Source organism: Hydra vulgaris, chromosome 03 (genome assembly GCF_038396675.1).
Source record: "Hydra vulgaris chromosome 03, alternate assembly HydraT2T_AEP".
NCBI lineage: Eukaryota > Metazoa > Cnidaria > Hydrozoa > Anthoathecata > Hydridae > Hydra > Hydra vulgaris.
In genome coordinates, this window is record NC_088922.1 from 29,478,937 (window position 1) to 29,501,973 (window position 23,037).

General features: G+C 26.9%; 1 protein-coding gene across 1 annotated transcript in view; it reads left to right on the plus strand.

The window, feature by feature from the left end:
• Positions 1–23,037, plus strand: part of LOC100208157 (rRNA N6-adenosine-methyltransferase ZCCHC4) — an 89,024-nt gene that overhangs the window by 45,100 nt on the left and 20,887 nt on the right. The window contains exons 8-10 of the mRNA XM_065792900.1: positions 7,328–7,440; positions 11,497–11,572; positions 11,657–11,708. Of these exons, the coding sequence (XP_065648972.1) occupies positions 7,328–7,440; positions 11,497–11,572; positions 11,657–11,708 (241 nt within the window). The remainder of the gene's footprint in view (positions 1–7,327; positions 7,441–11,496; positions 11,573–11,656; positions 11,709–23,037) is intronic.

Consider the following 23,037-nt stretch of genomic DNA (forward strand, 5'->3'; position numbering starts at 1 on the left):
TGTGGTTTGTTGATTTATTTTTGTTTACTTTTATTACTAATATTTTTTTAAATGACTTATTTGTATATTTCAGAAAGAAATTTATATTAATAAAATATTTAGTAATATAATTTATAAAAAAAATGTTTTGAAATAGATATTTAAAAAATAAATAAATTATAAAACATAAAATTTGGCATTCAATGTTTTTTTTGAAAATGTGAACGTTTGACCAAACATTCAATAAGTTCAAACATTCAACACCATTTCATAAGTTCAAACATACAATACCATCTCATAAGTTTAATTGCCTTATAAAATATATTTTTTATTGTCAAAAACATAATCTTAAAAAAAAGGAGTGTTATGGAGCAAGTTGATAACTTGTGAAAATATTTTTGAAGAGTTTTACTTAGTTAAGAGTTAATGGTAAAGCAAAATGTTGTCTACTATAGCATACTCTCATTTTTATTGCTTTTGATTTTAAAGGCTTCACAGTTGCATTTGAAATGAAGCTGTTAATGATTACAGTCTTGTTCTCAAATATGCAGAGACTAGAAGCTTTTCTAGAATCAGAAAAGGGATTTTCTACAAAATTTCTACAAAGAGTTTCTTGAAGTAGTTTTACATAGGGTTAAAAATTTCCAAAAATTTTCAACTCGGGAAAATTTTTGGAAATTTTAAAAAAAAGTTAAGTTATTTTATAATTAACAGGTAAAATTTTATGGACATTTTATGTTGTTATGTCCAGTTTTATAGTAAAGTATTGTGAAGTTGATTATAAAAATTTGAGAAAACCACCTTTGAAAAACACTTTTTTAGTATTTTGTTCAGTTTTTTTATTATAACTTTAAGTAGCAACTATGATAATTTGTTTTCAAAATTTTTTAAAACTGTTTTATCCTGTTATTTGCCAAGCATATATTTTTTTAATTTAATTAAGGATTTTTTAAATATTTTTAAAAAATTGATACTATCAGTGTTGCACAATAGGGCATCCTGTACTTTTCAACTTTACTTAAAAAAGTTGGCCCTTATAATTTTTTTGCCTTTAAGTATATACATTAAAGAAAGGCATGAATAAATTTATCAGAATAAAGGCAACATTTGCAAAAATAGACCTTAAGTTTTTAAAATTTAACTCAAATGGGGAGGGGGACCAAAGTCATACTTTGCCTAAGATTATCCTATATATATGGTAAAAAATACTTTAAAATCTTTTTTCATTAATGTCAGTAAATATAGAACAGTCTTAAAATATATTTAGTGGTTTTTAAGCCCCCATCCTTCCCCAACCAACCACCCCCCCCCAACCCCTTCTGTAAGTGTACCTGGTTAAATGAATGCTTATTTAAAATACGAGGGTTATATAAGTTAACATATAAAATGAAACTCATTGCTCAATCTTTAAATTACTAATCTTTACTTACTACATTACTCACAATCTTTACTCATGCTCAAACTCTACTAGAGGTACTGAAAAAGAATGCTAAATTGAATGAGGTCCTTCTTTCTGTTGAAACGAGGGATTATCAATCTATTTTCTGCTCTTGCATGAATAAATCCATCTCCTCTCTCAAAACCAAACTGTTTCAAAAGCTGCAGTTACCTATATAAATTAACACTTTTTTAAAAATATTTGTAATACAGTAAACTTTTTTTTACATTTTTAATAACTAATATATTATTGAGGTTAGGGAAAGTTAATTTTACCTCTTTAACTGCTCTCTCAACTCCTTGTGTGTGAACAGAGAAATACTGAACTACCATAGAACAATCCAGGATTTTGTTTAGCTCATTATTGTTCATTTGACAGGGTAAGATGGGTTCGTAGGCCTCTTCCCATGTTATTAACTCAATCAATTTAGTTGCACACAAGTTTAATGGAGGAAGCTTATATGTTCTAGGAGCTAGAGTTCCCATTTCCTCATTTTTTTCTAATTTCTAAAATTTTTTCAACAGCAAATTTTCCTTCAATTTTATTTTGTCTGCAAAGTAATCTCTGCAATAAGATTTCCAAATGAGAATTGCATGCTGATGATCTCACATATTTTTCAATAACTTTTTGTACATTTTTATCTTTGATGTTTGATGAGGTTGATAATTGAAGTTTGATAAGGTTGAGTTGGTTCAAGAAAGAGCCCTTCTATCCAACTATGCTTCACTTTGATTTGGAACTACATAGGGAAGTATACTGATACAAGAAACTAAACAATTAGAGGTTTCTTAGGTCGTCTCCCTCTAACCAATGTTTGCATATCCACAATAAAAGTAAGGAAGAGCATGTATTGAGCCACCTTGAATGGACTATAGTGCCTGGTTTTTGGTTTGCCAAACCTTCAGTAAGAGTTCCTGAAATTACTGTCTGGCATTTTTTATAAGCATATTTCTGATTTGAAGATAACTCTTATTATTTCCTCACCAGGTTCAATTAAACCAGGACCTATAGACATTGGCTTGAAACAGTAATTTTTTCCATTTCAGTAACCTTGAAAAGCAACTTACCAATGGGTCCAGAAAACCCTGTATTTAAGTTTGTTTTTCCATCAAGCTCTTCTATTAAATGCCGAAAGCAAAGTTTGTTTGTGCGAAGAGAACATATTAGCCACCCTAATTTTCTTTCTAATTGAACCTCTAAACAATGAATAACACCTCCATTAGACCTGTATTTGTAGCTGTGCTATCACAACCAATGAACTTTAAACTATGTTCATGCAAAATATACCATATTTTATTTGCTATATGTTCGGTAGGCTTAATTTTTCACATATTTCTCCTTTGGTTAAATGATGAAGATATTTTCCATATTCATCAGTCCAAGTATAGTGATCTTCCTTTTTAATTAGAGGATAAAATCTTTTTGGTTTCTTCATTAAATGTCATTAAATTGGTTTTGTCACTTCTCCCATCAAAGAGAATACAAGAAACGTCTTCAGAATCTAATCTATTCTCTGCAAAAACCTGACACTCTGACATACTTTATCATTGGCTTTTGCACTTTGTTTTTGTCCAGCAATAAAAAAAGAGCTGATTCTGGAACAACTTTAGTTTCCATCAAATCTTTTAAAATTCCTGAAGCAATTGCAGCTGCGGCAGTGTTTGAAACTTCATATCTTATTGCAGCAATAGCAGTATTTTGAATCATATAATTTCGCTTTACTTTAAAATCATTAGTAAATCAATATGTTCAGTGTAGCTAGAACATTCTCACTTTTAGAGCACTCTTCTTCATCATTACTTTTTTCTAAAACCTAAGCATAGGTTCTTTTCAAATGGCTATCATTTATCATCTCCTTTTCCTTGAACTTTTTCAAATTCTGTTCCTTCTTACTACATCCCTGAATTGCCTTCCTTTTAATCTGTATGTAGTCTTTTGATCATAATTTGAGACTGCTCTCTTTCTTTTTTTCTCTACTAATTCTAATTCTATTGTACGAATCCAAACTGACTTTTCACATTTACAGTACAACTTTTTTTCACATCCCAAACACCTTGATTTATTACAAAATAAAATTGCACATTTGCAGTTAGTTATATAAAACAGTTGTGACATAGACTTCATTATTTTGTCAGTTTCTTCTTTTTTGGTTAATCTTTTTCTGCAAATACCCTGAACATCATTATAAACTTTTTTGATCTTTCTGTCAATAGGCTTATCTGTAAAAATAACTAGAGATGAAAAGTCTGAGTTTGCATTTTTTTCCATTGTTTAACAACTTCTAATTTTGTTTCCCTAACCAAATCATCTAATGGATATACTTTCTCTTCTGACAACTCTTGAGTATAGCTTTTCGAAGAACAGCATCAAGGTAGCCGAGACTGAATAATGTCTCTTCCTTTTCCTTAAGATAAAGTTTTATCATATTATTATTATTATTATTGTTATATAATAACATTATATTAACATTATATCGATATTATTATATTGTTATATAATAACATTATATTAACATCGATATTATTAAGATATAAGATTAGTAACAAACAATTAATAACACAGGGTGTGTCAGAAAAAGTGGTACAATTTATTTTTTGAAACTACAACACTTACAAAAAAGTGAATAACTGTAAGAAGCAAAATTGTGAGTACTGAGTAATATATGAATAATTACAGTATCCAGAATGTTCAAGTGAAAAATTGTTCAAAATACCCTCCTTGCTGCTTGGTGCATTTTTGCAGTCTTGCACGCCATTGATCGATTTCTTTGGCCATACTATCTTGTCTCACACGATCCCAACAATATAAAATTTGTTCAAACAAGTTCCCTTATTTTTACTCTTTTGTACACTTTCTCCTGTAGTATTTTCCAAATCAAATAGTCAAACAGGTTAAGGTCAGGCAAGTTTGAGGGCCATTCATCAAGGGTGTTTAGTGACCCTGAGACTAACCATAGCACTTTTTGAGAAATGACTCCATGGATTGCTAAGATTTTCACTAGGCACATCGCATTTTTTGTCTACTTCACAATACACTCTGTTATTTTGAGTACTTTTTGGAGTTTCCACAGTAAAAATCTTTTTATCTGTAAAGAAAATGTTCTGAACTTGAAAAATAGGAAATCTATTTAATAAATTTTAGCAACATACTATACGTCGTTCTTTTTGAGCATCAGTCAACTTCTGAACACATTGTCTTTTAAACACCTTTAAATTTAAAGATTTAACAATTTTATGAACAGATGAATGTGATATTCCAGTTCTCCTTGTTATCATCCTTGACGATAAATGTTTACTAGGTGAACCAACAGGACTAACTATCAAACGGCTTACAGTGCCTCTGTTTTCTGGTGTATTAACAGTTGGGCGCCTCCCACTACCAATTCATCTATCGGCAACACCTGTCTGTCGAATACGTTGTAATACACAATTTACTGATTGCATACTCCAATTTTTATTTGCAAAGAATTTACAAATGCGAATTGCACCCCAGTGCTTTCATGATAAATAGCATCAATTGCAACCAAATCTTGTTTGCTTATTCGCATGTTATTCTGAAATGCAATAAAACATTCAAATATAACATAAATCTTAAATACAATACCATTATTACCATAGCATGAACACCTATATGATGCAACACAGTGTGTAACACTAATATTTAGCAAAAAAGAACAAAAAACAACATTTCTAACATTTTTGCAATTTAAAAAAACTTCTAAAAATACTGTACCACTTTTTCTGGCACACCCTGTAATTTTAAATATATTATATTATAATATCTGAAAAATAATATTTGTCAATATTATTGTTTTCAATGTCAATGTTATTGTTGATCAAGTTTTTTTAGAAGAAAATGTATTATTCATGACTTAATATTTATAATATTGTTAAAATAATATTTAATTAATAAAATATCATATATAATTTCAAAGTAAAGCAATTATGTTCTCAAAAATTGTATACCTATTAAATCAGACATTGCTGTACTTGTCTTTTGTCTTGTTTTTATACCACTCATTGTAAATTATTTCTTTTACTTTAACTTTATAGTTGGAGTAAAAAAATATCTAACTTTAAGAACTTTTTTTCGTTTTAAAAATTTCCTATGAAAAATTGTTGTGAAATGTAAAAAATTTAATTTTTTCAAGACGGTTATTTATTGTTTCCGCATAAAAATGTATTTACACTTCAAGATAATTTTCAGGTCAATAAAATATAGCAATAAATCAATTTTTGCAAGTGAAGACTTAATAATAGCAGCTTTATTTTAACACATGTTAAATTATATACTTTCAAGCAAAAAAATACCAAGCGCCAAGTGTTTATTATGAAAAAAGTTGTTTTTTAAAAAGTATGGGATGCCCTATTGCACAAGGAATTTTATTTGCTTCTTTTATCAATTTTAGGCAATTTGTATTTTTTTAGCAGCATCCTTATTTTTTAATGATATATATTGTATATATACTAAGCGTGGGTAATTGGTAGTCCATTAAAACTATTTCTGTTTTTTAAAAAAAATTAACAGAATTTCCATTAAAATCCATTCTGTTGAAAGTTATTAATAGTAATTTTTAATCAATGGCTGTTAATTTACTTTAACATCCATTCATTTCATGAAAGTACATAGACATAGTTGCAAAACAGATAATATATATGTTCTTGAAAGCAAAATAAAACATTTTTGAAGCACATAAACATAGTTGTTCATAGTAAAATAAAAGTTATCACTCTTCTTGAGTAAGAATTTTTATGAACTTCTATTTTAGCATGTTTGTACACTTTTTGACACTTTTTGCAAACTGTGTTGACAACTACTTCACCACCTTTATTAGTTGGTTCTTTTTTAAAATACTCCCAAACAGCAGAGTTAGTCTTTAGCATTTTACATATAATAAAAGAAACTAATACAAAAAAAAATATGTCATGAACACCCTTTCAATACAGATAATGTTCTTTAAAAGACACTTTGAAAATGAAATCAATTTTAAAAAAATAACTAACTCAAGTAACAAGATTATCAAATGTAAAAGCTGTAAAATTGTACATTGCTTCTAATAAATGTGTAAAAATTGTTCATTAAAATTTTTCAACATATGGTGTGTTAACAGTACAGATTTACAGGACAAAAAAAATCAAATACCCATTCTTAATGTATACTGTTTTTATTTTTTGTATAATGTTTTAATGTCTTTATTTATGATTTTTAGAAATGCATTGTGATGTTTTTATAGCAGTCTGTTTTTCAAAAAAAAAAACAACCTATTTTCAGGACTCCATAGTCCTGTTTTTTACTAATTACCCTGTAAAAACCCTTGTATTTTAAAATTTTATTTATTTTTAAGCAAAAAGTTGTTAATAACAGAAATTCAAATATTTTTTACAAGATGTAATCAGTTTTGCTGACAAATTATTTCAGCAGATTGGAAATTAAAATTTTTTACAATATCAATTAATCAAGTTACAATTTTGTTAATCAAATTTTAGTTAGATAATTATTGACACTAAAGCCATAATAGGATAAAAGAAAACCATAAAAAGTATAAAAATTGATTAACAGCCACAAATTTTTTGGAGCTATTGATTTAATAAATATGTACATATGTGCTGCTTGCAAATAGTAACAGTTTTATAATTGTTTTTGAACGTCATGATGTTTATTAAGAGTATATTTTTTTTACGAAAAAAAAATATGTATTTTTTACCTGATGATTTCAAAACGCATGAAACTTTTTTAGTAGTAAAAATCATGTAGTTATTTTTATTTAATCTCGTCTAAAAATCAATATATATATATATATATATATATATATATATATATATATATATATATATATATATATATATATATATATATATATATATATATGTATATAGACACACACACACATAAATGTAATTTTTTTTTTAGGTTTGTTATAGTAACCACCCACATTTTAATAATTCAAAAAAGCGAGGTTCACCTATTCGTATTTTTACCAACATAGCAGTTGATAAAGTAGCACTACCTACAGAAAACTATAGGTTTGTCTTTTCTCAAATTAATATATCAATGATTTGAGCCTGTCATTAGCCAATAAAGGTTTTGTTTAACAGTTTTAGCATGTCAGTTTGCATCTAAATAAAATGTATCATTGATTTCCAAAAGCTGGTGTTTAAATATTAGCTTTTATATAAATTCATCCCTATTCAGTATAGTGGGCCAGTTTGTTAGTATTGTATCTGCAGGACTTTCCAAATTTTTCTTTTAAATTTATTCCCTAGTTTTAAATTAATTTCCATTATTACAAGAAGTCAACCTACACGTGAATGTACAGTTTGTGATCTCCTCAGGATCAGTCAAAAATGAAAAAAAACAGTATCCACTGAAATGATTCTGCCACATCCCCTACTTATATGCCAGAGATGGTACTGTAGTCTATATATACTATAGTCTATATATACTATAGTACTATATAGATGGTATATGTATAGGTTCATTTTTTATAAATCTTTTGTTTCAATTTTGATTTATATTAAACTTAAACTTATATTTGTAATAATGAAAGTATTCTAATATCATGTCTCGCTTTTAAATTTAATTTTATCTATAATTTTCAAACAGCTATATAAAGACATTACTCAAACACAAAGTATTAATATGATTTTTTAACAGAGTAAAAAATTTTTTTTCAAATTTTCAAAACATTTGTCAAAAAATTTACTTTTACATTTTATCCAATAACTCAGTTACTATTATTTTTATTTAATATATATGTTCTTATATCGAACATATATATTAAATAAAAACTCTATTTATTGTAAACATTTTTAAAAAATTTTAAATATGTAATAATCTTGGAATAACTATACACATTCAGAGAAATTCTAAAGGAAAGTTTGAAAAACTGAGAATAACTATTACATTTCTCCAATCTTTTCTCTAATCTCCAATCTCAATTAAAACGGTAAAACCAATATTGTTAAATTTATATGATAATGACATTTCACCACGTAAATCTCTTCCATAGAACATCTCTTAAAAGAAAAGCTACCAGTTTAAATCAGAAGCTATCAGTTTAAGCTATCAGGGAAATTACAATCAAAAAAATTCATACAAATTTATCCTCTTGATAAAGGTGTTTTAATTTATCATTAAAACTTTTGATTCTAAAAAAAAGTTATTGTATTTTTCTTATTAAAACTACATGTTCGCTCCAAAAAAAAAAAAGAGAACAAATTTTAAGTGCAAAAATAATTCCAAATACTAAAAATTATCACTAAAAATTGTGAATATGAGCATCTTTAGTCAAATTATCCCTTACTTCCATGCTTGTATAGCAAAGTTATGCACACAAACCAGATAATCCAGATTATCTGATGAGAATTTCTAATTTTAATAATGATTATGATTAATCTAGAAGAGCTAACTTATTTGTTACTAATTGTAGAAACAAATCTTTGTCTTTTAAATTATTTTTTTTTGCCTTTGAAGGAGTCTATTATCAATAAGAAAATTTTGGACCAATTGGTCTTGCTTTAATGGTTGTTATATCTAAAGCATTTTTGCAACGCCTTGTCTTTAAGGTCATGTTTTAATAGTTGTTATATCAGAAGCATTTTTGCAACACCTTGTCTTTAAGGTCATGTTTTAATAATTGTTATATCTGAAGCATTTTTGCAACACCTTGTCTTTAAGGTCTTTTTTAATGGTTGTATATCTGAAGCATTTTTGCAACGCCTTGTCTTTAAGGTCACGTTTTAATAGTTGTTGTATCTGAAGTATTTTTGCAACACCTTGTCTTTAAAGTCTCGTTTTAATGGTTATTATATCTGAAGTATTTTTGCAACAACAGAAGCATTATTTTTAATTTTATTTATTAAATTTATTATTGATATTTTATTGAATCAAATGTAATAGCCATTACATTGAATAATATCATTAATATAAATCTTTTTTATGATTTGTTGATGACAGCCACATACAAGTTTGATCAATTGAGCAAGCTAAAAACTTACTTGATATTTTCAACCAACAAAATATCAACCTTAAATATACAATTGACTTGAGGTTAAAAGAAAATCACCAATTTTTTTAGAAATAAATATTATCAATTACAAAAATGGCCAAATTTCAAGATTCAATAGAAGGAAGCAATTACTAATGTCCAATTCAGGACATGACTCAAAAGTTATTAAATATTATTGGTTTCACTCATAGAGCATAAAGGATTTGCAGTAAGGAAAGTTTGCAAAAATCTAAAAATTGTTTTGCTACTTGGATACCTAGGGTAAACTGGAATCAGTAAAATATGTTAAATTTTTGGTACAAAGATTTTTAAATCTAATTTTAACTTACAAATAATATTAACTAGTTTTTTCAATGCTTCAGATGTAGAAAACCAGATGCGCTCGCTTGAGACGCAAAACTGACATAAATGCAATGTTTTCTTTTAACTGGTTTTGTAAATATTTTTAGAAAAATATTTAGTTTTTCGGCTAATAATGATGAGTCTAATAGTCTCAAAATATTACTATTAAACAAATAACTTAGTTGTTTTGAATGCCTAAAAAAAAGTAATTTAAAAATAGTTTAGTATTCATTCAAGGTGTCCTTAAAACATTTTCTCATATTTTCATACTCTCTTTTTTTTTTTTTTCTGATTAGTTTTATTAACTGAAACAACAGACCAAGCTTTATTTAATGTTTACTGAATATTGAAGAAAATAATTTCGATAATTCAAATATTTATTATTTTAATTCACTTTGGTGACATAAAAGTATATCCATTTTATTTTTGCAGTCAATGGTTCGAAAATTCTTATCACAATAAAGTTAAATTTTTCAACCAAAAGTTTGATTTTTTAAAATAAATCAAAAGTTTTCACCTTATTAATTATGCAAAATTTTCTACCTACTATGACTCTAAGCAAAAAAAAAATGTTTTTTTTTGCTTTGAAAAATTTATTTATACACCATTTTATTTTGCATAGTTGCCAAAAAGATTCAGTGTGCAATGCATTGCACACTGAATGAGAGAATGAGAGAAAACAAGATTACTGTGCACAGTAATCTTGTTTTCTCTCATTTCTATTTTTTAAAAATAAAGGTTATATATTTTTTTTTAATAATAAAAGTCAAATTAATTGCTTTTTGAGCGCCAAATTGAATTTTGAAGAAATTTGAAATCTATTTATAAATATTGATTATATTTAGGATATTGTAACTATTTTCTAAAGCTAATTTCTTTTATCCAATGGGTTAGTATTAGAACCAAGGAACCCGAAGTATACCAGAGTCAACAATGTAATCATTCGAGCAACATAAATAAAATCATTAACATCCTTTTCACTTATTCAAATCTAAAAAAATGTTCTTGAAAAGAAAACTTATTAGGTATGGCTATAATAAGTGGTGGTCTTAATGGTTCCAAGTGTGTTTACAAGTGTGCCAAATTTTTAAGATATTCAGATAAATGAAACTTCTTTTTTTAATAAAATATTTTGAATTCATTGAAACCTTTATGTTGTTTTTTTTTAAATTGTTTTTAACACATTTTAGAATAGTTTTTTTACGACTTTGTTTAATTTAAGTACTGAATGCTGTTTTGATATGAAACTTACTATACCTTACATAGAGAAAGATTGGAGTTAATGCTGTACTTGAAACCATGTCAATAATGAGGTAGCAAAAAAGAATTCACATGGATAAGAATTTCATATAATCGATTTCTATCTCGTGGGTTATTTCAATATTCAGAAAGTCTAGGTTGGTCTTACATCAGAAAAAACTTTCAAAACAGTGCAAAAAACTTAATGTTTTGCATTGATATCTATTTCAGTATCAGTAGTATGCATAACATATTAAAAATTTTTTTTTTACTAATGCTTTCCCTCAAAAATATCAAAGAAAAAAACCCTTAAGCACAGCTCTAGTATTTGCTATGTAAGTTATGTCAAACATCTCTATGAAAAATTATTTCTTTTTGCTTCTATTGACCACAACATTTTAGAGTTTTTTCCTCCGCCTTTAGATGACCCTCTATTAAGGTGATATTTTTATACATAATAAATTGTTTAACTGGTGGCTTTGGTATTTAGGTTCTGCAAGATTTGTAATCGATATGTTTGTAAAGAAAATAAACACTGTAAACAATGCAGCAAGTGTACTTCAAAAGTATGTTATATATTAAAAAAATTTTAAATCAATTTTGTTTGATTTCAAACATCTTTGTTTATATTATTATAAATTTTACTAAAGGATGGCCGTTCCTATGTTCATTGTACTATATGCAAAATTTGTGTGAAGCCAGGTTTAATTTTTTTATTTAATAATGTTTTCTTGTTCTTCTTATTATTTTTTTTTTATTGAGTTTATATGCAAAGCAATTAGATATTTTTATATAACAACCTGAGTACAATAATGAACAATTAACAACAACTAAAATATTAAAAAAGGTTGAAAATTAAAAGTCAGATTAATAGGAAAGTAACAGTAAAATCTTATAAATGAAAGTTATGTCCAATTATGTCATTTATATTATGTCCAATTATGTATATATATATATATATATATATATATATATATATATATATATATATATATATATATATATATATATATATATATATATATATATATACACACACACACACACACAACCCGTAGATATTGTCCGAAAGTTTTTTCCATATTTTGTTGACAAAAAGTAAAAATTAAAATGCAAGACCGGAATTATTATTTTTTATTAATTGAGAGACTGCCTGCCCCAACCAAACCCTCAGTCGATGTAGCAACACTCCCTTGCGGGTCAGGCTAAAAGATAGTAGATGTAGCAGCACTCCCTTGCGGGTCAGGCTATTTGTCAGTCGATGTAGCAGCACTCCTGTGCGAGTCAGGCTATTTGTCAGTCGATGTAGCAGCACTCTCTTGCGAGTCAGGCTATAAGATAGTCGATGTAGCAACACTCCGCGCATGATTTACAGTAAAAAAAATAAATAAATAAAAACATTTTATTAAAAAAATTAAAAATAAAAACATTGTTTATATTGTTAAAAACATTCAGGTCAATTAAATTTGCGTTTTTGTGGTTTTTTTTAAAAACGATTTATTTGTAATTAAATTAATGGTTTTTACTTTCGTCCAACACGCAAATTTTGGACGAAAGTTATATATATATATATATATTATATATATATATATATATATATATATATATATATATATATATATATATATATATATATATATATATATGTACATAATATATATATATATATATATATATATATATATATATATATATGTATATATATATATATATATATATATATATATACATATATATATATGTATATATATATATATATATATATATATATATATATATATATATATATATACACATATATATATATATATGTATATATTTATATATATATATATATATATATATATATATATATATATATATATATATACATAAAGTTGTGTCCAGTAAACACAAAACTATAAAATAAAATAAAATACATATTTTTTGATTTAGGCATTTTATGATACATTTATTTTATTTTTACCAAAATGCTAACAATATTTTTTCCAATATTTTCCAAACAAGGTAAAAACAGATGAAAAGAGGTCTATAATCTATGTTTTATATTGACATTAGAAACAAACAACCAAGTAGTAAACAATATAAGATGATATTTGACCGGGGCTGACTTTGATAAAAAAAAACTGGGGATTTATTTTAAATATGCTTTTAAATATTTAATTATTTTAAATAACTTATTTTAAATCATTTTGAATAACTTTTTTAAATAAACTGAAAGTTTATTTAAAATATACCTTTAGTACTAAAATTAATTTATTTAAGTCATTTTTATGCTTCTGAAAGTTACGGTTTTCCTCATTGACACATGATAAAAAAAGGATCATTGTAAAATATCATGTTAACCATAAGTTTATTAGCAAAATCGAAATTAATTTAGCGTGAAAATGGAGCTAACATGTTCAAATTGTTGTTGGTCAGTTTTTATACTTTATAAAATATATATATTTCAAGAAAATAATGAAAGTTTTTTTATAATAATAAAGTTTTGTTTTTTCTAAAATTTAGTTAAAAAACCTAAGTTTTTTAATAATATATGCAAAAGAATATTAAATGTTTTTACATTTAAAGCTTTCAATAACAAGGCTTAGTTAAAGCACATTTTTATTTTAAATTTGTGTAATGTAAGTTAAAACTTACATTACACAAATTTACTAATTATTAAAGTTCTGGCGCTTTCTCATAAATAAAATGAATTATGTCATTAAGTAATTCTTATTTCATCGTGTTGGTTTGATAAGGTTCTGAAACTTTTTATATTAGGAGAATTTAGAAAAAAAAAAATTTTTTTTTATTGTTTATTAAAATTATTTATATTATTATTTTTTATTTGTTTATGTATTCTTATTATGGTTGGGATATAAATATACATAAATAAATAAAATCAAGAATTATATAAATATTTTTATTTAGACATTAAAAAAATCAGTTAGAACCTTTTTTATTTTTGTTTTAGTAAAACAAATTGTTTGTAAATGCAATTAAGGGGGCTCATCCATAAAGCACGTCACCCTACATTTGTCAATTCTTAACCCTTTCCCTTCTGTCCCAAATGATCACATATACCTGAACCCCCTCTCCCTTCTAAACTGTGGTAGCAGTTTTTATGTCAAAAATATTTTATTAGATTTAAATACATTGCATTGAATTTTGAAAATTCAAACTAATGAATATAAGGCAATAAGCATTAAAATAAGAAGTGTAAGTAAAAGCTTTAACAAACCAAAGATTTAAATGACTCAAATAAGTATAAATAAAGTTATAGTACTAAAATTATTTTTTTAAAGTTGATCTTGGTCTTGCCGAAAAACTGTTATGAAAAATCACTCAGAAAGAGTGCCACCAGTTTCTTTGTTAATTATTTTTAATGAATGAGTTCAATACTTTTGCAATTCTTTTGTTACGTAACTCTTACTCATAATAATAGATGTAAAAAATCCACAGTAATAATCGCTCGGTAACATAAGTGATGTAACGTAAGTTAAATATATAGTACCATAAAAACTAGTTTATTTTCTTTAGCCAGTCACCTCTGATAAATTTTTATATATTTTTTAAATTGGTATAGAATTCTCAACATCTTGTGAAAGTTTCTAATACAAACCGCTTTACTGATTCGCAGAAATCTGACCTAAAAGTTTAAGCAATTAACTTAATTAGTTAAGTGGTATTTTCATTAGTAAATTCGTCCTCTTTTAGCCAGACTCAATACTTTTAAGCTTATTTTATTCTTTAGACTTGTGTTTTCACACAAAATAACTAAAAGTTTAATTTACAGTTTAAAAAAGTAAGTATTCAATAAAGTTGTTGGGTGTGTAATGTAAGTTAAAAATGGAATTGCCCATATATATATATATATATATATATATATATATATATATATATATATATATATATATATATATATATATATATATGTAATTATATATATATATATGTAATTATATATATATGTAGTTATATATATATGTAGTTATATATATATGTAGTTATATATATATATATATATATATATATATATATATATATATATATATATATATAATTTTATAAATATATATATATATATATATATATATATATATATATATATATATATATACTGTTGTGAGCAGTGAATTGTACGTTTGTAATTTAAGAGTCGTCTTTGCCATTCTAGCTTTCTTTCTTATACCTAAAACAAAGCAAACATTACAGAAAGTCTGCAGATTTATTTTGTATGACTAGGCAAAGGCAAAACTTTGGTTTGCTGATCAATTTTACAACAAGGTAGACTATATTTACTTGTCACAAGTACTGAAACCCTACAAGAATGGGTTATTGGTTATTGGAGAAACACTGGTAACACTAAACATTAATACTGAAGACACCAAGAAGCTACCAGTGTGTGGAACGTGCAATAAAAGTGTTGCTGGAACTGTTTTCAGTGTGCAGACAAAAAGACAAATTCCAGTCCATATTTATTTTAAGTAATAGACAGTGATGTACTGATGTATATTAATCATAAATCTAGACAATACGAAGCATGTTCTATGCTCTAGTAACTGTAATAGTTAGTGACAAGACAAGTAATTATTAAATAATGTATATAGTTAAGTTATAACATGCAATTTGATATCTTGATTTGGGGATGAACTTTTCTCAAAAAATATTGAAGTAACTATTTGTTTCTTTGGTTTTGAGTAATTATTCATCAAACTGACACCCTTTTTTTTTTAATAGGACAATATTAATAAAAATTCTAATTCAATCTCAACAAGGCTGCAAGCAACTACTATTAAGTTGGGAGTTACTATAAAACAGAGTTGATAGAAGACTTGAAAAGTTGTAGGTTGTATGAATCAGGAAAACATGAAGAAGAGAGAGAAAGTTCCAAAGGGTTGAAGTGCGAGAAAAAAAATTAATGAATAAAGGTTTTTGGAGCATGCAGAGATAGTAAAAGATACAAAAATAGTAAAAGAATGTGACTTAGCTGAATGACTGAAAAACTAGAATGAGTTTTGGTTGGTGGAACTAGAGAAGATAAGATGCTTTGAGCAGTGACCATAATAGTATTTTAAAATGAGAAATAGATGTAACTTTATGACAATGAGAGGATCATGCATGGAAAATAAAGCAGGTCCAACTATGTTTACAATACATATTTGGACCTTGTCTAAAAGAGAAAGAGCATAATTAGAACAACCAGCTTAAATATGACAACAGTGTTCAATAAAAAGATGAAAGAGATTTGTAGGGGTAGAGAATGGAATCAGGAATAACATAATGGCGGGTACAATCGAGAGAAACAATCTTAGCGGTTGCTAACTTTGCAATCTATTGTATATATGGTTTCCATAAGAGGTCAGTAGTGAACGATTATCCAAAAAGACGTAAACAACAGGGCTCAGTGAGAGGGTTGCTATTTATTAGTATGTCGAAAGAGTTGCAAAAGTTGTTTGCAGTAAAAAATTGAGTTTTTTTTTGAGTTAAAATTCACAAGCCACTGCAAGCCCCAATCTCTTTCAAAAGTGAGATCAGATTCAAGATCATCTGCCTGTTTTAAGAGATCGAAAAGAGAAGACTTTTTGTCAAGACAGAGTCTTGACAAAATGTCTTCTCTTTTATGATCTTTAAAAAGAGTAAAAAGTTGAGTCATCAATACATAGAGCCACTTAAGATGTAAAAATGTCAGGAAGATCATTAATGTAGATAAGAAACAAAATAGGACCTAGGATAGATTATTGAGGTACCCCAGAAGTTACTGGAAGTAAAGAAGAGTATTGGTCTTCAAAGATGACTTTAATAAAGCGGTTAGAAATAAATGATTTAATTTCTATATCTCAAAATTTTTCCCAGATACACCATATGAAGCAAACTTATGAAGAAAACCAGCATACTAAATTTTATCAAAAGCTTTAGATATGTCAATAGCAATAATCCTTGTCTTGTCGCCTCAATCTAATGCACAATAGAATCATTCTGTCACAGCAGTTAGCAAGTCAGCTGTAGAACGAGAAGATCAAAAACCATATTGATTGTCAGAAAGTAAGTTATTTGACTCAAGAAATGTGTTGATCAAAGATTCAAAGACCTTGCTAATAAAAGAGAGAAGACAGGCAGGAAACAAGATTCAGTCAAGCTGGGTCAGTGGTGTTAGAGCCGAGACAGTGTGATGAGCATAAGTTACCAATAACAACAATATTGGAAGATTTATTAGAGGTGTGTAGGAGAATAGAAATACCAACCTCTATGAAATGTGATGTTGTGAAGAAGTTAAATAAACTGTATATTGAATGGAAGTTGTTATAGAAGAGCAAAGGAAAAAAATCAAAGTTCTCTTTAGAGAAAGAGAATACATAGAAAGAAAAATTGGTGATATAGTGCATGCAAATGCAAATGAGTTATTAACTATTGAGAAAGATAGAGATTTTCTAAAGTTACAAATGGAAGGTTGAAAAGAAAAAATGATGGGAGTTGATAAGAATAAAGAAAAACATTGAATCCAAGTGGAAAGAAACAGCAAAAAATGTATATGAAAAGATCATATGAATCTTATTCATTAGCTAAAAAAGTAATTCTTGCGAGCAGCATCAGCTCTTACAGTAATTCACCTGCATCTACAGAAGAAAAAATAAGTCTCGAACAGGAATCAACATCAAAAAGGGGCACTTCAAGAAAAATATTTAGATTATAGATGAAAACCTACTTTCCTCGTTGGATATTGCTAAGATCTGTGACCGATCAGCCTCTTTAATAATGATTCCAACAATTGCAAATCTGAGAGAAGATCTAGATAATTACAATGTGAGCTATTCATCGATACAAAGGGCAAGACAAAAATCAAGAAAGAATTTCAGTGAAAACCATTGTTTGTTCATTCAGGTGGCAAACTATCTGAAGACACTGCTGGAAATGAGGTTGTAGATTAGTTGCCAGTCGTAATATCTGGCAGTGGAGATGATCAATTGCTTGGAGTGTCAAAATTAGATCATAGTACGGGAAAGGAGAGTGCAAATGCAGTACATCAGTTGATCATTGAATGAAATCTGACAGATAATGTAAAAGGTATGTGCTTTGACACAACTTCATCAAACATTGGTCGTTAAAACAGAGCTTGTGTTTTACTTTGAACAAAATATGGAAAAAGATTTGTTATGGTGTCCTTGTCGACATCATATCCTTGAAACTGTGTTAGAAGCAGTGATATCCACAGCATTGTCAGCTTCATCAGGTCCTAACATTCACTTATTTAAAAGATTTTTAAAAAAACTGGAGTAATAATGATTAAACTTCATTCGATATATTAGACAATTATGATAAATTAGACAATTATCCACAAAAAGAAAAAGAAGAAATCATACAATTTGCAGTAAAAAAACTCAAAGTAGATCAACCTCGCAACAATTACAAAGAATTACTGGAACTTTCACTTAAATTTCTTGGCGGATCTTTAAAGACTGAAATTAAGTTCAGAAAGCCTGGGGCTTATCACAGAGCATGTTGGATGGCAAAAGACATTTGTTCCATGAATTTGGATGTTTAAAACTTATTTCCTAATAACAGCTATGGAAGAAATAAATAAAAGAAGTTTGTCTGTTTTTTATTGCAATATACATTATGCAATGGTTTTTTCAAAATTTCCATCACAACTTTATTGACTTGAATCTTTTTTTTTTTTAAACTAGGAATTTATTTTTTTATCATTTCCCACTGTTTTTATTATTCAATTTAATTGTTGTATTTTTTTATTGTTTTATTGACTGATTTATATAGGGATCGATGAAGTAGAGTCTACACGCATTGACTGAATGTGTTATATATATTGGGTTATATATATCGATTGATTTTCTAGAGATGAGTGTGCTTACATTGACTGATTATCTAGTTAGTACTAGATAGTCAGTTGGTGCTGCCCAAACCTAAATACTATAGTAAGTATTTATATATATAAGTCTATAGTAAGTATTTAGGTTTGGACAGACAATTTATTTAAAGAAAAGAAACTTTTAAATTTAAAAACTTTTCAGCTCTTCTTTTTTAAGTTTTTTTAAAGTTGATAGAATATAGTAAAGTATAGTTTTACCAAGCAAGTGTGTGTGTGTGTGTGTGTGTGTGTGTGTGTGTGTGTGTGTGTGTGTGTGTGTGTGTGTGTGTGTGTGTGTGTGTGTGTGTGTGTGTGTGTGTAAAAAACATATATATGCATATATATACATACAACTGATAAAGGCTGGACAAAGGTTTTACCATATTTTGTTGACATAAAAAAAATTATAAGACCAGAAAATTTTATTTCAGAGTTGATGTTATGGCACTATATGCATGTTCTACTTATTTCAGTATATGTATGTACACTCATATGTTCTACCTATTTTAATTGATGTGTGTACACTCCTTGTATGTTCTACCTTTTTCAGTCGATGTATGTACACTACTTGTATGTTGTACCTACTTCACTATATATGTATACTCCTCGTATGTTCTACCTATTTCAGTCGATGTATGTACACTCCTTGCATGTTTTACCTATTTCAGTCAATATATGTTCACTCTGCAGTCAATAAAATAAAAACTAACAAAAATATATTGTTCCTTGTTCTTAAAAGAGCAGATAAAAAAAGTAGAAAATCACTTATCAAATTTTTTTCATTTTACACAGTATTTTACTAATATAGACTTATCACAAAAATTAATAATAAATCTTCCTTTAAATAATATTTTTAAAAAACACTGAAGTTAACAATTCGAAAAAAATCTTTTTATAACAGTGTCAACGTATTTGAAAAATGGGACATATTAGGGGTCTACAATTACATCATGCAGTTTTTGACCATTTTAAACCCCTCCCCTTGTTAACAACTTTTTGTCAACAAGTTTCATATAAGTCATCACAAAACCACTTACTCCTCCTCTCTCTCTCTCTCTATTCCCCCCCCCCCTTCCTACCTTCCTTCCTAATGCATGACCTTATTTATGGATGATGATCGTTTACAGTAGTTAAGACATGACTTTTTGTAGTTTAGTTTTCGATATAAATTGAATTTTAATAATTCAATCTTTTTTTTTTTTTTTAATAATAATTATATATATATATATATATATATATATATATATATATATATATATATATATATATATATATATATATATATCATTTTCTAGGTTACAAAAACACATCACTGCCAGTATGAAAATTGATAATTCAGCAGCAACTTATAAATTTTCTATGCATGATACTTTAAATTGTACTTTTTTAAAAGTAAATACAATTTTATTTGCATTTTTTTAAGAAAGATTTTTCGATATCAAGGGATCTCATGGAAGTTGCAAAAGGAAAGTTTCTTTAATGAAGCAATTTATATTTTAATAGTAAAACGTATATCAGTTGTCTTTTTTTTGAAATAAAATTTTGTAAAATGACCCAAAGAATAATTATAAAGATGATGACAGCATGTGAGCCAAAGTGGAGTTTTTATAAGTTTGCATTGCAAGCATTCATAGATTTTGAATCTCAGAATCTCAAATAAAAATGAATTTTTACAAGTTATCTATCCTGCCTATTCAACTAGTTTCAATTCTATCCTGTCCATTCATCTAGTGTCAACTTTTGAGAGCTGCAAACTAGATATTGTTTTATCCTGTACCAGTCTGGTTTTAACATAATACTTTTTATTTGGAGAATGCATATGAAAAATATTATTCATTGATTGTTTGAGCAAGTATATGTTTCTTTTTAAACTGTTTTTCTATTCATTTATTTCAAAACTCATTTTTTATTCACTGTTGTAAAAGAGATGCAGTTGTTTAAAATGTTTGAATTAATATTACTGATGTATGTGACTAATATAAATCACTACCAATGTGGTAGTGCTATGGTGATACAGGGCTCACATTATAAGCATGAAATTTTGAATTTCAACCCATCACGCACCTAATTGTACTGCACTCAACTTGTTTCTCCAGGCAGAAATCTTGTTTGACAAGTTTTGTTTCAAAGTTTTAAATAGTTGTGAGAGAGTTAAAATCACAATTTAAAATTAAAAAAAGAAGAAGTGTCCTTGACTGTAGACCTCCTTGGCCTTGAGGAAGCAAAATCATTAAAAAAATAGTTATTTTAAAGTATTAGAATGTAAAACATGTTGATTCTTAAAACAAATGCAAAAAGATTAAACAGTTATTGGAACAATAAGTTTTTAATTACAATTTTGTTTAATTTAATCCATTAAAACCTTGTGTTTTACTTTTTACCTTGTGTACTAATTTTAGCATCGCTCGAAAAGGAAAAAAAAGGTAATGGGTTGGTTTTCAGTATTTTCAAAATACCATCTTATCATTGCTACACATTTTTATATTCAGTGAAAACTAGATGTAAATTTAAAAGTAATTTTTAAAAATAATGATTGCATAAGAATTAAATCTTAAAAAGTACAAACAAGAAAATTACCACCTCCACCCCACCCCAATTTAATGACCATTCCCCCAATCTGCACTAACTTGTGTTAGTGCAGATTGGGGGGAATGGTCATTAAATTGGGGTGGGGTAGAGGTAGTAATTTTGAAAAATTGTATCTCTACCTATCCCCACAATTACAACAACCCAATCAATGAATTTTTATCATTGAGTCTACTCCCCCTAGCTATTCAACCCTCCCCTACAATTAGGTAGGTAAGAGTAGATTTTGTAAAAATTATTTGTTAAAAAAATTAGCATAATATTTGGTCTTACTCTGCATTTTGAACATGTTTTTTGAAAAAATACACTGCATTGGGAAGTCATTGCAAAACAAATTATTTTTATTATTATCTTAATATACATATATTATATAATAATATGCATTATTCTTATTATTAACTTAATATAATCTTTTAAGTAAACCTCTTGTTGTAAAATATTGTATTTAATCTAAGCTGGTGGTTTTATATAAAATATAAATATCATATGTTTATAAAGAAAACTCGCGTATTTACAACATGCATACTATGCGTTTGTTTGTTTACATGAGCAACAATAGAAATACGCAATTATTAGTAAGTATTAAAATGAACAAATTAAAAACAGAACAGATGCAATGACAGTTTTGTATCTTATACTGCTGATTTAAGTGAGCAGTCTGATATCATGATGGGCTTCAGTACATGCATCGACTGACAAATACCCTGACTTGCAGCGGAGTGCTACTACAACGACTGAGGGTTTGGCATGGGGCAGCAATTTTTTCATTTATTTTCTTCTTCTTCTAAAAAAAGCTGTATTGGTTAAGATAAGCAAAAAAAGTTAGCAAATGCTTATATAAATATGCTATAGATTAATTTTCATTTCTCTTATTTTTTTTATTTATTTTTATACTCATTTAGTTTAATTTTTTAACTTAAATCAATATTTTGTTGTTATACTTTACTATATTGTTTTGCTGTTGCATTATTGTTTATGCTATTACTAATAATATTCCTTATCATAGCTGTTAGTGTTTTGATGTAGTTATTACATTTGTTTCTAATAATCTTATTCATTAGTATTATTTTATTGTCACTATTATTGTTAACATAGCTATTTACTAATTTTTAACATTCTCTCTGATATTGCAGTTCTACTATAGCTTTTAACTGTCTTTAATGTAAAAAAAATATATTTAAAGTTACCACCCAATTCAATGTAATGTTTGTTTGTTTTAGACTCATAAAAAGGCTCAATGAGGCAATTTTACTACTATTTTTGTTGCTCATTACGACATTATGTACTAAAAGTGTCTTTGCATTCACTAATGTACCTGATAACAAATTTGAATTACTATTTTCTTCTGATAAAATTCTTATAACTGATGATTTACTCTGTCTACAAATCTTTTTATTTAAATAAAGTTTCTAATCAAATTAATGATTGTGTTTTGTAGTTTAGATTCTAATGAAGAAATCTCTTCATTAGTTTGTAAATATTATGATATAAACAAATTCTCTACACTTAACTTTATTAAAATTAATGCTTTCAACTTTTTTTTTTTCTAAACATATCGTTGTTACAAAAACATTTTGAGGATTTAAACATAAAACCATC